General features: G+C 37.4%; 1 protein-coding gene across 1 annotated transcript; it reads left to right on the top strand.

Moving 5' to 3' along the window:
* The first annotated feature begins 2199 nt into the window (after window positions 1-2199).
* On the top strand, window positions 2200-13947 carry LOC111784726 (uncharacterized). The gene is made up of 3 exons (XM_023665334.2): window positions 2200-2632; window positions 13278-13454; window positions 13543-13947. Exons 1-3 carry the CDS (start codon window positions 2288-2290, stop codon window positions 13675-13677), a joined length of 657 nt encoding a protein of 218 aa, XP_023521102.2. The 5' UTR covers window positions 2200-2287; the 3' UTR covers window positions 13678-13947.
* The last annotated feature ends 6 nt before the right edge of the window (window positions 13948-13953 follow it).

Genomic DNA, 13953 nt, shown 5'->3' with positions numbered 1-13953 from the left:
TGGTTAAAAGTTCAGGTTAGTTGGATTGGTAATGAAATTGTTTCATAATCCCTCTATTTTCGAGTCATTCAATAACAACCATTAAAAAAAAAAAAATTAATTTAATTATAAATATGAATATTAGGGTAATTATAAATATGAATGATTATATGAAACAATCGCACAAAATTTTTAAGTTTAAAAATTTTAAATACGAAATAATAGATTGATTTGGTAAAGAAAGAAAAAAGAGAGTAAATATGTCGAGATATTCCTTTACCTCAATAATTGGACTATAAGGTGGTTGATCTTTGCGGTCATTTTGTTGTAATTCATATCATGGAGATGATGAATCTGAGGTTGAATTGGAACTTAAAGAGAAAACTTAGACTAATACAAAGAATAATCAGTAACTCCAGTCTAGGTCAATCAAGTAAGTGCTCTGATACCGGTCTAGTTGGAAGAATTCTTTTATGTATGATGACACATGCCCAATGACCTTGCACATATTATGTGTGTGATATGCCTTGTGATGTGATGTGATATTATGAATGTGTTGTTATATGATATGTCAAATGATATAACGATATGAATGAAATGTTATGTCACAATAAACTATGTAATGTATGAGATGTCATGATGCACTATGATTATGTTTTTTTTTCGGGTAATGATAAAGCATCCTTGCACGGATGACGGTGAATGTATGAATGACCATGGAAGTTAAGATAGAACAGTAGTATGCATTGTTTTCAGTTAGTAGTTTTATATGTGGTTTTTCATTTTCGTACTCAAAGATTATGTAAAGGTTTTGTTTCTATGATGTTGTTATTTCTATTTCTCGATTTTAACTAAACGTACAAGTCCATGACTTCGTCTAAAATGTTTTTATTTAAAGTTTTGCATATATTATTAAAACCCTGCATGGATGACGGTGAATGTTGGATGGTCATGGAAGTCGAGATGAGACAATAGTATGCATTGTTTTTGTACTCAAATACTATGTAAGGGTTTTATTTTGACTATGTGATAAGGGCCAACAATGCTCAATTTTGGAAAGCTAGAGGTCCTTCTAGAATCCTTGCAAACTTTCACATATAAAGTTAACTTAACGAATTGATTCTAACCAAGAGTTGGTTAGAAGATGGATAACTCTTAGATCGAATTTGAAATCTATGATAGTCACTCTTAGATTTCAAGATAACTCACTCTAGAATTAGCTTGATCAAAACTAATTCGATGAATCGGTTTAAACATCAAACCTACTACAACTACAACTACGAATAAAAGCTAGTAGATACAAATTGAAAAAAATAAGACATAACATAAATTGTCTTAATTAGTAGTTCAACTACCAAAGACAAAAGTCTTCTAATCACTTTTACATGTCAAGTGGAGTTTATTGCCACCCCATCATTTTCTTAATTTAATATGCTAATGCTATAAAGATTTTTGGGCTCAAAAGTCTTTGTTTCAACTTTACGCTATCTAGCCTTCTTGAATCTTCTTAACCTTTCTTCTTGTAATCGGTCATTCGAGTACATGCAAATGATCAGTAGTTGAATTCATATCACGATGATATTTTTATTTCTTGTTTCAACTAAACGAATAAGTCCATGACTTCGTTTAAAACACTTTATTTAAATTTCCGCATATGTTAATAAAGGCATGCATGTAGTGACGTTTCTAATTTAGACAAGAAAATTAGAGGCATTACAAATACAAATTATTCTATAACATATGATTCATGATCGAGTTCTAACCGGAACAGAAATGGTGCATTAGCACCTTATAAATTATTTCCTTTTTAATATTAATTTTGAAAATTCAATACTTTTTGTAAAAATATTTTTATACTTTTAAAAAAAATAAATTTATGTATTTGATGTTCTTATAAAAGTTGAAGAGTATTAACGAAACTTTTTATATAAAAAACTATTTTTGAAATAATTTTTATTGAAATAATTTTAAAAATTGAATGGTATTTTTGAAACAAAATATATAGGTTTGAAGTTTTTTAAACGTTGGGAGGTGTTTTTGACGGTTTTTAAAAATGGTACTAAAAAAACTTTTGAAAATATAAAAAATAATAAAATGATGAGATTTTTGTATTTTGAAGGGTCAGGATTTGACGGAAGCACGTGGCAAATCGAGGATGGAAAGAGGGGTTGAGTAAAAGGGCATGTGTTTTGTTAAGTTGGAACGAACCCAAAAGGCATTTTAGAGGGAAGGAGGGAGATAAGGATTTCCCAATTTTAATTTTTCCCCCAAAACGGATCAGCGCCACGATCCCACCAGAGCTTGATCCATGGAGGGTGTTGGTGCCCGTCTCGGCCGTTCTTCAACTCGCTACGGACCCGCCACCGTCTTCACCGGCCCCGTCAGGAAGTGGAAGAAGAAATGGGTCCACGTTGCGCCCTCTACCGCTGCTTCCAACAACCATTCTCACTCTCAGCGCCACACTACCCCCACTAATGTAACCACCAATGCCACTGCCAATCCTACTAATAACGCTTCCCATCTTTTGCTTTACAAATGGACGCCTATTACTCAGAGTCTCAACAATGGCAACAACGATGACAAGAACGCCGGCAAAGACGACACCCCTACGGTGACGGAGGAGCCTCCTCGCCGGAAATTCAAATACATTCCGGTAACAGCTTTCTATTTTCTACTTCGATTATCTGGGTTTGTTGAATTTGAAATTCTAAATACTTTCCGGTAGATTTGTTGGTTCTAATGATTTGAAGTTTCAAATGTGTTGGTTTGAATGTGGACCTGTGTCTTGTAGGAGATTTTTCAAGCTACACCTTAGCTTTTACATACTAATTTGCGTATGCCCTACTATTTAGGCGTAACGCTAGGGCTTGCTCCTGTTTGGGCCTTATGGTTGTGAAATGTCTAAAGCGTCCTTTCTCATGGAAAAAAAAAAGCCTTTCTTCTGAGTGTGATAGATCAATATCTTCCACTTGATCCTCGGAGGATATCTTGGTTATTTTCTCTAGTAAGACAATGGGGTTTTCCATATTATACTGTAGTATGATATTGCCTAGTTTAGATTTAAGCTTCATAGTTTTGCCTTTTGTTTTACCTTACAATGATTGTTTTGCTTAATTGAAGATTTAGTTACGATTAGAAAAAATTCTACCTTTTTCCATGGATCCTTTATTCTTTCAATTGGAAGTATTGATCCAATTCAATAAAATTATGTTTCGTAATTTCGTGATCCAGTTTTTTCCATTTCGAACTTATTTTTGGTGTGAGAATTGGGAGTTCCTATCGTAATGCATGACTAATTAACAAGTGGATTCACTGCAAATACTAGCTTGACTCATTATTGCCGAGATAATGGTATTGTAACAATGGAGATCTTGTCATATTTTCCCTACTTCCAACAAGTACAATATCATATTAGAGTCCTTAATTATCCTTCCTTTGGACAAAAAACCTTTGAACCTCTCCTGTTTAATCTTATCCAAGTCAAATTTTCTTCTTTGTAGTACCTTTTGTCTGATAGGGCTAAACTGCATATCAAATTGTGGCATAACTGAAGCGTATTGCTCATTGTGGCACCCTTAATAATCCTTCCAGCAAACAAAACTCTATTGAGGCTCTCTCTTACAATCTTTCTATTAAAGCATGTTGCCTATACTATTTGGATCACATTGCCAAGACAACTGGGGCCGTAATTTTTGTTGGCCTTCTAAGGATTTATGTACAATTCCATGTAACTATGCTTTTGAGGCTCAACACTTTTTTATTTTGAACTCGAGGATTTTGTTGATAGGACCAAGTTTGGATCATAGCTCTAAAGATGTGTTTTAGGATTTTGAGGCTCAACACTTTGTTATTTTGAACTCGAGGATTTTGTTGATAGGACCAAGTTTGGAGCATAGTTCTGAGGACATGTTTTCGATTTATATTATAACTTTTGGGTCTAAGTTCACATGATTTTGCTTTTACATTCATGCCAAAGGCCTTATATAAATGGAAATGTTGTCCTTATTTATATAGTAGGAAATTTTACCATTTCTAATTTATGTGAGACTATGTTCACATCCCCAACATTCTCTAATTGAGTGAGTTCGCTCAGCTGATTAAGGTATCATAACCTTGACCAAAAAATTAGATGTTCGAATCCTCACATTGCATATTGTTGAACTAAAAAAAAACGTTATTGCCTGTTTTAAGATTATGCCTTTAGTTTGCTCCAAGTGTTAGAGGTAGTTAAGAATTTTTTAATAGGGGAGGGAGAGGGTCTCAACTAGTTAACCGAGATATTACGTTGTGTCTAAGCTTTGTGACAAGGGTGGGTTCAGCTTTGGGAACTTGATTAAAAGAAATGTCACTTCAGCGAAGTAGCTTTAGTTGTTCCCTCTCTAGAATTGGATACTTCAGCATAAGATTATCGTGAGTAGACGGAACATTTCTTCTTTTGTGAACAATAACTCTCAGGAGTCTCTGGAAAGTCATTTCTCATTTTAAAAACTTCAGCAAGTTCTCCTTTGGAGATGAGCCTTGTTTTTAATTTTGGGAAGATCATTGAATTGTAGTGAAGCCCTCTATAGCCTTTTTCCTTTACCTTAGAAGCCTTTCTTTGCAGAAAGATTCCTTTCTTAATTCTGTCCGGTTGTGGAATGACAACCTTCCTTCCCTTTCTCATAACTTCCATTTTTAAGATACTTTCGACCTTAAGTTCACATACGAATCTTCATTATTATTGTTGCATGGCACCCACTTTTCTCCAAATTTTGGTGACACTGTACTTGAAACGTCGAGGGACTTCTTGTAAATCTTTTATGCATGATTGATTGCTCATCTCTCCTTTCTTTGCCAAAACTTCTAAGTTCTTATGAAGTAATTTTTTTCTCCTGGCTGGTTGCGTCGGGAAACGTCAAAACCATGGATTTTATTTAAATATCTTTGTCTCTTTTAGGCCTCAAGTGTTGTGCTTTGTATTAGGGAATATTAGAAGATCTAAATCATATTTTGTGCAGATATTATTTTGCTTTGAGAATTTGTTATAAGATTTCCTGAGATTTTGGTGTTAAGTTTTCCTCTAGGACTGGTTGTTGGGGTATGGTACATGAGGTTCTTCTTTACCCTCTTAACAATTGAGTGCATTTTATGTGACTGGTGTTGTTTTTTGTGATCTAGAATTTAGAAACAGAAAATTGTAGCCTTTTACTGTAATAATTTTTGTTTCTGTCTTTTATTTTGCTCCAACACTTTAGGCTCTAAAAGAAAAGGCCATAAACCACGCATGTGATAATACCCCACTCAAACAACCAGTCATAATAGAAAGAAAGTGGAAACTGAGCCTTATTGCCTAAATATACCTTTTGAAGCTCAAATTTTACCTCTTGATCTTCTATTAAAAAAATTGGTTGTCGATAAACATCCACCTTATGGTAGGCAGTTTCAAGTTCAAGACCTTTTCCAGTGAAATCCGCATAAAGAAAAGCCGAATCCACCTTATGTTATTCTGTCTCAAGTTCTAGCATACAAAGCTCTCTTTATCGTTCATTTTTCCTCCATTGTCTATTTGTTCATTGACAATTAGAATAAGATCCAAGGTTTGACAATCTTTGGTGAAAGCCAATCATATCGGAGTACAAGATCTGTTTAACCTTTCTGTGAAAAATTTCTCGATCACCTTGTATAGACTCATAATGAGGCTTATCAAGCTATACTTTCCATTCCTAATGTATTAGTAACATAAAAAGAATTTGAATGAAGTCCTGGAACACCTTTTCAGTTCCAACACTAGAAAATTCTTAAACCATTTCCCCAGGAGATGTGGTTCCACTGCATCTACTCGATAAAATCTAGTGTTCCCTTGGGATTTGGGAATTCAACTTTGTGATAAAATCGATGATTCATGCATATTGTCTTATTAGAAGTTCTATAACCATGGAATTCCCTTTAACTTGCCACTAATTTTTGAAAGAAACTAGATCTCAATTTTGATGGAATTTCACTTTCTACATGTTGGTTGTTATCTAGCATATCAACATATCTAGCTTCTGAAATCTCAATTGGTTGTTATCTTTCTACATGTTGATATGCATATACTTCTCTAGTTACCCTTTCAATTTCTCTTTCAAAATTTTCAACATATACATATGCTTGGATCCTATACAGAACTTGTTGAGACTCGTTATGCATTTGGATAACTTATAATAAAGAATAAAAGCTTGCTGAAACAAGTACAAGGAATCCATGCATACAGGGTTTTATAGGTTGAAGTTACAAGGGTATCTAACTAAGCGAATGAAGTCATTTTCAGCTAACTTTATTATAAGCTGTTTTCAATGAATACTACATCAGTTGCACCCTTTTAGAATAACTTTGTTCACAAGTTCTTTTGCACTCCCGAGGATAACATCCAAGGAAAATTTTCACGCTGAAGCTATTAGATATTTGAAGATTGATAGGTAGATCAATTAGATAGGCAATAGTCCCAAGCTTCTTAAGAATTCAACATGGTCAATTTTCTTATTTTTAAGCTTGTCATAGGTACCTAGTTGAAGATGGTTGTTTTAAATGTATCATAAGGAGACCCCTTTTATAAAACCCATTTTTATGGTGTGTATTAGAATTTTTTGTGTAGCGTGTGATAGCTTTATTAAGATTTTTTATTACCTTGAAGTCAATTTTGGATATATGTCATGCCTTTTTTTCATCTTTTGTACTAACATTAGCGGTGCTAAAATCAAATTAAATGTAAACTGTTGAGATTTAGCATAAAGGTTTACTGTGACGTATTTTCAAATGCTATCAAGTATCGATAAGTGGGCGTAGAACAATGTTCTGTTATTCTTATTCACCATTGGAAATTTGGCAAATAGGGGATTGTTGAATATTATATTATAATCCAATATTCTGATTTTGTCACTGAAACTAAGAATGGTTTAGTTTACAAGTCTTACTGCAGCCATGCCAAAATGTCCTATGATACCACTGCGAGTACAGTGAAAGCCAGTTCAGTTGGTTAACTTTGAAGGTCAAATCAAAATTGAACTGTAAAATAGAAAATTGGCATTCCTTGGGACTCATCTTGCTATGCCTTGGCCCTTAAAGTATAACAATTTTCTTATAAGTTTAATTCAGTGTTGTAAATCCATGGTAGCTTGTTTGGAAGTTACTTGGGATCGATCATCCACGTTCTAAAGAAGAGTTTGTACATTTGAGTTCTCTGTATAAGCTTTTGTAGACAGATTTCCTTTGGTTATTTATGCCAATGCTTGTCTCGAATATCCTTCAAGAAACTCCTTGATGGAAAATTTGCAAATAGTGATGGTGCATTGGTGGTTGGGATTTTTGTCTTGCTGGATAAACTGCTCTTGCCCATCCAATCAAGTTTATATGTTTTTTTATTCCTATATGAATTAACTGTTTATTAAAACTTCACTTGTAAGTAGGATATGACAAGCTGCATCCTGTCTTAGATAGATACCACATATAATGTTTGTCCTTGGTGGGCTGTGAAGTGAGCATCTCCCTACATCGTACCTTATTCTGGTTGGGTGGCAGATGATGGTTAATTTGGTGGAGCTAAGTGACCTAGGGATTGAGAATTTGAGTTCGCATATTGAGGCTCTGTTGGCTAAATTACTATGGCATTTCTTCTTGGAGTCTGATGTATTAGGACACAAAGTGACTGTGAGTAGACATGACCCACGCCTATTTGAGTGGGTGGTGGTTGGTGGTGCCAAAAGGCCCGACAAAAACTTTAGGAAAGTTGTTGCCTTCGGTCTCCCCTCTTTTTCTCTTTTTGTTAAATGTTCTGCTGGGGACAGTTCGAGTGTTGTTCTTGCAATTATGTCATCGATCAAGTAAGAAGTTGCATTACATGGCTTCCATTTTACCTTTCCCTAATCCTTCCTCGTCGTTATCTTTGGGTTTCTAACACTCTTCTTTGTACAGATAGGTGTTAGATGTGGTGAGTCTTCTTTCTATCCTCTGGGATAAGCTTGTGATTTGGAAGAGAAGAGACTTTAGATTTTAGACCCTTGATGCTAGGAGGGGCTTCTCGTGTTGTTTTCTTTTTTTCCACTTGTTGGTTGTCCCTTCCCTGCCCCACACTTGCCTGGTAGGTAGAAACAATTGCGTGACAGATTTAACATAGGAGAGTCGGACACTTCAGACTGTTCAGACATTCTTACTTAGTGTTGTTTCTGCAATGGTGTGTTCTTTGTAGGAGGCCGGCGGAGGATCTCTATCACTTATTGTGGGGCTGTCTGTAAATGAGGAGAGAGAAGACCAGTTGTACCAACAATTTTTGGGTAAAGGGAAAAACGGAAAAAAAAGAAAAAAAAGAGGAATAGGAAAGGGCAGAAAGGGGTAGGTCTGTCACCTACCCGATTTCTTCCTAATTTCGGTTGATGAGAGGCCAAGGTGTTTAAATCTGAGGGGGGTTTGAAGGAAGGGAGTGTAAATGTCTTTATTGGAGTCAAGGCAACGCTATGGGAGAAATTCCAACAAAGAAGCTCACAACGTTAAGGATCCACCATTGCAGCCACGGTGCACGTCGGGGAGAAACGCGATGCCATAAGCTTGCAAGGACGACTGTTGCTCGTAAACAAAGTCGGACGGCTAGGGGCCGAAGTAGAGGAAAGAAGGATCGTGAGCAAGGGGCGAAGAAATTTAATAAGAGGAAATCGTGGTTCTTTGCAATAGCGAAAGGGAGGAAGAGAGTTACGAGGAAAAAGGAAAAGGCGCGACCCGACCCGTGATATCGAAATCGCCTTCGATCGGGCTTGCTAGCACCCCGACCTGCCTTTCTCTGACCCAAGCTAACTCGACGGGTGTTGAATCGAACCGCTTAGTTAAACCCCCGACCCATCTAGTTGACTCCAACCCGCTACCCAGAGCCGACTCGAGGGTAAACATGACCGAGGATCCAGAGACTCAATTCTCGCAAATTGCACTATTTTGACTCAATTTCTACCCCAATTCCTATGGTTATGATATCTTTTCTTAATATAGGACCTAGTTGAGGATTTTTGAAGGAATTAGAAACTCTTGAAGACCCGAAACAAGCTCGAGAAGTCTACAACCAAGTGAGTAACCACATGGAGCAAGTTTCTAAGAAATGCTTGTAGGAGTCGATCTGAAATGTGGGGGTAAATAATCTAGTACCATATTTAGGGATTGGTTAGGTGTAGTTCCATGAGAATTGTACTTCGATGATGGAAATGGTTAAACCTTGGTGATAGTTACGGTTATATAGCTTTCGTTTGCATGAATGTGAAATCTCTGATAGGCGTTTGGATTTATATACTTCTTAATATGTCGAGGTAGATGGTTATTATTTAATTAGCACGATGAGCATGTTGTATGTCTTATTCATTGTTATACATTGATTTGGGGTTTGGATAGTCCAATATTGCCTAGTTGTGTTGGTCAAATTGCTATGTGCTAGAGAATGCGAATTGGGTATTTCAAAGATTATGAGCTACGGTTTTGTTTTACAGTTGTCACTCATAGAGGATATGAGTAGCCATAGCGATACTCAATTTGCATGCTTTAGCACATAGCAATTGGACCAACACACAACTGGCTATCCAAACCCCAAATCATTGTATAACAATATGTGGTTACTTACTTGGTTGTAGACTTCTCGAGCTTGTTTTGGGTTTTCAAGAGTTTTCAATTCCTTAAAAAATCCTCAGTTAGGTTCTATAATAAGAAAATATATCATAACCATAGAAATTGGGGTAGAAATCGAGTCAAAATGGTGCAATTTGCAAGAATTGGGTCTCTGGATCCTGGGTCATGCTCACCTTCGGGTCGGGTCTAGGTGCGGGTCAGAGTCAACTAGATGGGTCGGGGGTTTAACTAAGCGGTTCGATTCAGCACCCGTTGGGTAAGCTTGGGTTGGAGAAAGGCGGGTCGGGCGCTCTCGCTCGATTGAAGGCGGTTTCGGTAGCACGGGTCGGGTCGCGCCTTTTTCTTCTTCCTCATGACTCTCTTCCTCCATTTTGCTGTCGTAGAGAACCACGATTTCCTCTTCTTAAATTTCTTCGTCCCTTGCTCACGATCTTTTTTTCCTCTACTTCGGCCCCTAGTTGTCTGACTTTGTTTACGAGCAGCGGTCGTCCTTGCAAGCTTATGGCCTTGCGATGGTGGATCCTTAACGTTGTGAGCTCCTTCGTCGGAATTTCTCCCGTGGCGTTGCCTTGACTCCAATAAAACACCTGACGTTTACACTTCCTTCCTTCGAACCCCCTCCCTCTGATTTAAACACCTTGGCCTCTCACCAATCGAAATTAAGAGGAAATCGGGGTAGGTGGCAGACCTACTACCCCCTTCTGCCCCTTTCCTATTCCTTTTTTTTTTTCTCTTTTTTTTTTCCTCCTCTTTACCCAAAAAGGGTTGTACAGCTGGCCTTCTCTCTCCTCATTTATTGTCAGCTGTATGGGTTATTACACTTGGCCTCTTTTGGCATAGTGGCTAAAGTCGTTTAGGTTTCGCTTGGCTTGGAATAAGGATTGTTATTTTGGGGTGGAGTTGGTGCTTCTAAGACAGTCTTGTGGCGTGCTAATTTCTTTGCCATTTTGTAGGGTATTTAGCTTGAGTGTTATAATGGATTTTGAGTGAAGTGGAGAGATTGTGTGGTGAGGGTTTGGGAAGTTGCGAGATTTATTGCATTGGTATTTTGAAAAAATGTGGCACCAAAAGGGCTTCTGCTTTAAGATAGATCCTGTGAAAAGGTCAGGAAGGATAGGGAAAATTTTCTTAGCTCTTATGGTAGAGAAAAAAAAAAAATTGGTTAAATTACAAATTTAGAAAATTAGAAGTGGAGGAAGTTGAATGTAGTCCTTATGGTTTTAAATGTTCGAATCAGTCCTTATGGTTTATAAGGATATTGGTAGTCATTTGGTCGATTGGAAGGTCGTCTCTCGTCCTTGGTAGAAATCAAGAGGATACTGGGTGTTCATATGGATACTCGTAGTAATTAGGCCATTTTGAAGCTCTTATTTCTAGAGGTTGTAAAGATTATCAAATGTTGTTGATACTCGTTTGAATAATATCCTCGGTATTTATTGTTTTCAGAACAAGAGGAGAGTTTAATGGACCTAATGGTAGGTAGCTTTAGAAGCCTTTGGTTTCTGTTCTTAAACTCGTCCATTTTAGGTTGGTGATTAGTACTTCTTTTTAGGAGCCTATTGAGTATTCATATCGGTGATTCTAGGCTAGTTTAATGGACCTAATTAGCATGTCTTTGTGTCCGTGTCATGTAGTATCCTTGTTGTGTATTCATGTAACGGCCCAAGCTCATCACTAGCAGATATTGTCCTCTTTGGACTTTCTCTTTTGGGCTACCCCTCAAGTTTTTTAAAACGTGTCTTTTAGGGAGAGGTTTCCGCACCCTTATAAAGAATGCTTTGTTCTCTTCTCCAATCGATGTGGGAGTCTCCAATCCACCCCCTTTTGGGGCTCAGCCTCCTCGCTGGCACACCGCCTCGTGTCCACTCCCCTTCGGCGCTCAACCTCCTCGCTGGCACATCGCCTCGTGTCCACTCCCCTTTGGCGCTCAACCTCCTCGCTGGCACATCGCCTCGTGTCTACCCCCTTCGGGGCTCAGCTTCTTCGCTGGCTCATTGCCCGGTGTCTGGATCTGATACCATTTGTAACGGCCCAAGCCCACCGTTAGCAGATGTTGTCCTCTTTGGCTTCCCCTCAAGGTTTTTAAAACGCGTCTGCTTGGGAGAGGTTTCCACACCCTTATAAAGAATGTTTTGTTCTCCTCCCCAACCGATGCGAGATCTCATAATTCATATCCGTGCTTCTAGGCTAGGTTTCCAACAGGCAACTCATCTAACAGTTAGACATGATAGATGGACGACCTTTTGATGAAATTCTTTTTCAGTAGACTTGGTAGTGGAGAGGGTGTTCTCAATACTCATGTGTAAGGCAATTTGGGAAGGCCAGTTACCTAAAAGAATGCACAGCCTACATATGGCCATTCTTGTTTAAATATACTATAGATGTGAATAATTCCGAGTAATTAATAAGATGACTTTCCCCTTTATGATTAAGACCGCCCCATATTGAGCTTCTTTTTAAATTTTCTACTTCATTTAATTAGCGACCCTATGAAGGATCTTAAAAAGGGAAAAGTGGTTTGAAAGTGACAGGACTGCCTGATGAATACAAAATTTTTGAAAGTACGTTGACTGTTTATTTGCTTTATGTTGCTTTAATGAACTCTGTTAATGAACAGATACTTTGTTGACACTTGCAATGATCGTAGTTTTTTAATGCTGTTAAAAAGTATGTCCTATCAAAAAAGGGTGCTTGTTTTAGAGGGATATTGCTATAGTGAGAACTCGGTTAATAAACAGAAACTTTGTTAACACTTGCGTTGATTGTAGCTTTGTATTGCTGTTATTAACTCTGCTGAAACAAGCACAGTTCTTGTTTTAATAGGACACCATTTTAATGGCACTGTTTACATGTCATATATGTTGCAATGTTATACAATACTCCTTTTTTCTATCCCAATATTCAACATTTCTCCTTGTCAGTTAACGTTGTGTGTGGCCTATTGATCCATTTTATCACCACATGTAAGACTTGTTTGGTTGGTTTCCTTCCCGCTTTCCGCCATTCATCTTTTGTTCTCCAAACTTTAGAAGTTGAAGTCTCAAAGAAGATGCAGGTCTTTTCTTGGCTTGTTGTCCTTGGGAGGATCTATTCTAAGAATACTGTGATGTCCCACATTGGTTGGGGAGGAGAACAAAACACCCTTTATAAGGGTATGGAAACCTTCCTCTAACATACACGTTTTAAAGCCTTGAGGGGAAGCCCGAAAGGAAAAGCCCAAAGAGGACAGTATTTGCTAGCGATGGGTCTGGGCCGTTACATGAACTTTGTTAAAAGAGCCTTGCTAATGCTAATTAGTGTATCTTGTGTAAATGTGTTGATGAAGATTTGAATGGCTTCGTTCTTTAGATTTTGTGGTTGGCATTATGGTGTCTCTTTCGAAAGTGATATGAACCAAGACATCAATCATGCAATATAAACTTCAAGGAAAATGTGAAGAAAATGTTGTCAAAATTATTAAGAGATTTTTCAATTCATGCCAGGTTGAAGAAGAATGAAGTTTCATTATTATAAATTTTTAGGTGGATCATTATTTGGAGTTATGATGTTTCATTAATGCATTTTAGTACTTTTTATTTACTTAGGTTACGTTTACACTTATGACCATAAATTATGAATATTACGACTTTTGAAATGCCTAATGAAAGGTCAAGGGTTTTATTTTGAGGCTATTTCATTTGCAGATTGCTGTATTAGAGGAACAGAAAAACGAGGCTGCAGAAAATGAAGCTGCTGACAAAGTTGAATATGAAGCTAACAAATCAAATGATGTTGAACCAGGAAGTGCAGTGGCAAGTGCCAAGGGCGAGCGTCAAGACGAGAAACCAGATATTAACGATGTCCCAATGGACGAAAGTCAGGTAATTTATTTTTCGTCATAAACATGTTAACCTGCAACCTTCGAGATGAAACTGGTTCAACGGTTCACCTCTTGATTTCATGTCTCAGGACAACGACCATGTAGTGCGCCAAGATTTGAACGAAAGTACTTTGGATTTAAGTCTGAACTTGAATGCTCTCAACGACGATGGCGAAGCTGGTTCGAAAGCTGATCACATTAGAGATGGCAAGAGGAAGGGCTAACCTTTAGAACCAGCTGCAGTTTCGTGCTTACAAATTCAATTCTCTTGTTGGGAACTGAGTTACTTGACATCCCACATCTCTGCTAATCCTGGAAGTATATGGTTCTTCAATACTAGTATGATATGATTGCTTATTTGAGCTAATTTTGATTTGTTCACAGAAAAAGATAAACAGTACCATATTTTATCTTTGAAATTCGATATCGATGTTCGAAGCTGTATCGAGAGTCGAGGGAATTGTGTACGATTATCCACTGAGGATTTAGCTTTATTTGGT

The sequence above is a fragment of the Cucurbita pepo genome, chromosome 9 (genome assembly GCF_057944985.1).
Source record: "Cucurbita pepo subsp. pepo isolate OVF chromosome 9, ASM5794498v1, whole genome shotgun sequence".
NCBI lineage: Eukaryota > Viridiplantae > Streptophyta > Magnoliopsida > Cucurbitales > Cucurbitaceae > Cucurbita > Cucurbita pepo.
Note: the sequence above shows the minus strand (reverse complement) of the source record. Positions and strands in the feature narration are given on the sequence as shown.

Excerpts from the sequence above, each read along its gene's own strand:
- LOC111784726 (XM_023665334.2), top strand. The coding sequence starts at position 2,288 with ATGGAGGGTGTTGGTGCCCGTCTCGGCCGTTCTTCAACTCGCTACGGA. Across the intron at positions 2,633-13,277 it reads GGAAATTCAAATACATTCCG|ATTGCTGTATTAGAGGAACA; the intron begins GTAACAGCTTTC and ends TTTCATTTGCAG. Across the intron at positions 13,455-13,542 it reads TCCCAATGGACGAAAGTCAG|GACAACGACCATGTAGTGCG; the intron begins GTAATTTATTTT and ends TTCATGTCTCAG.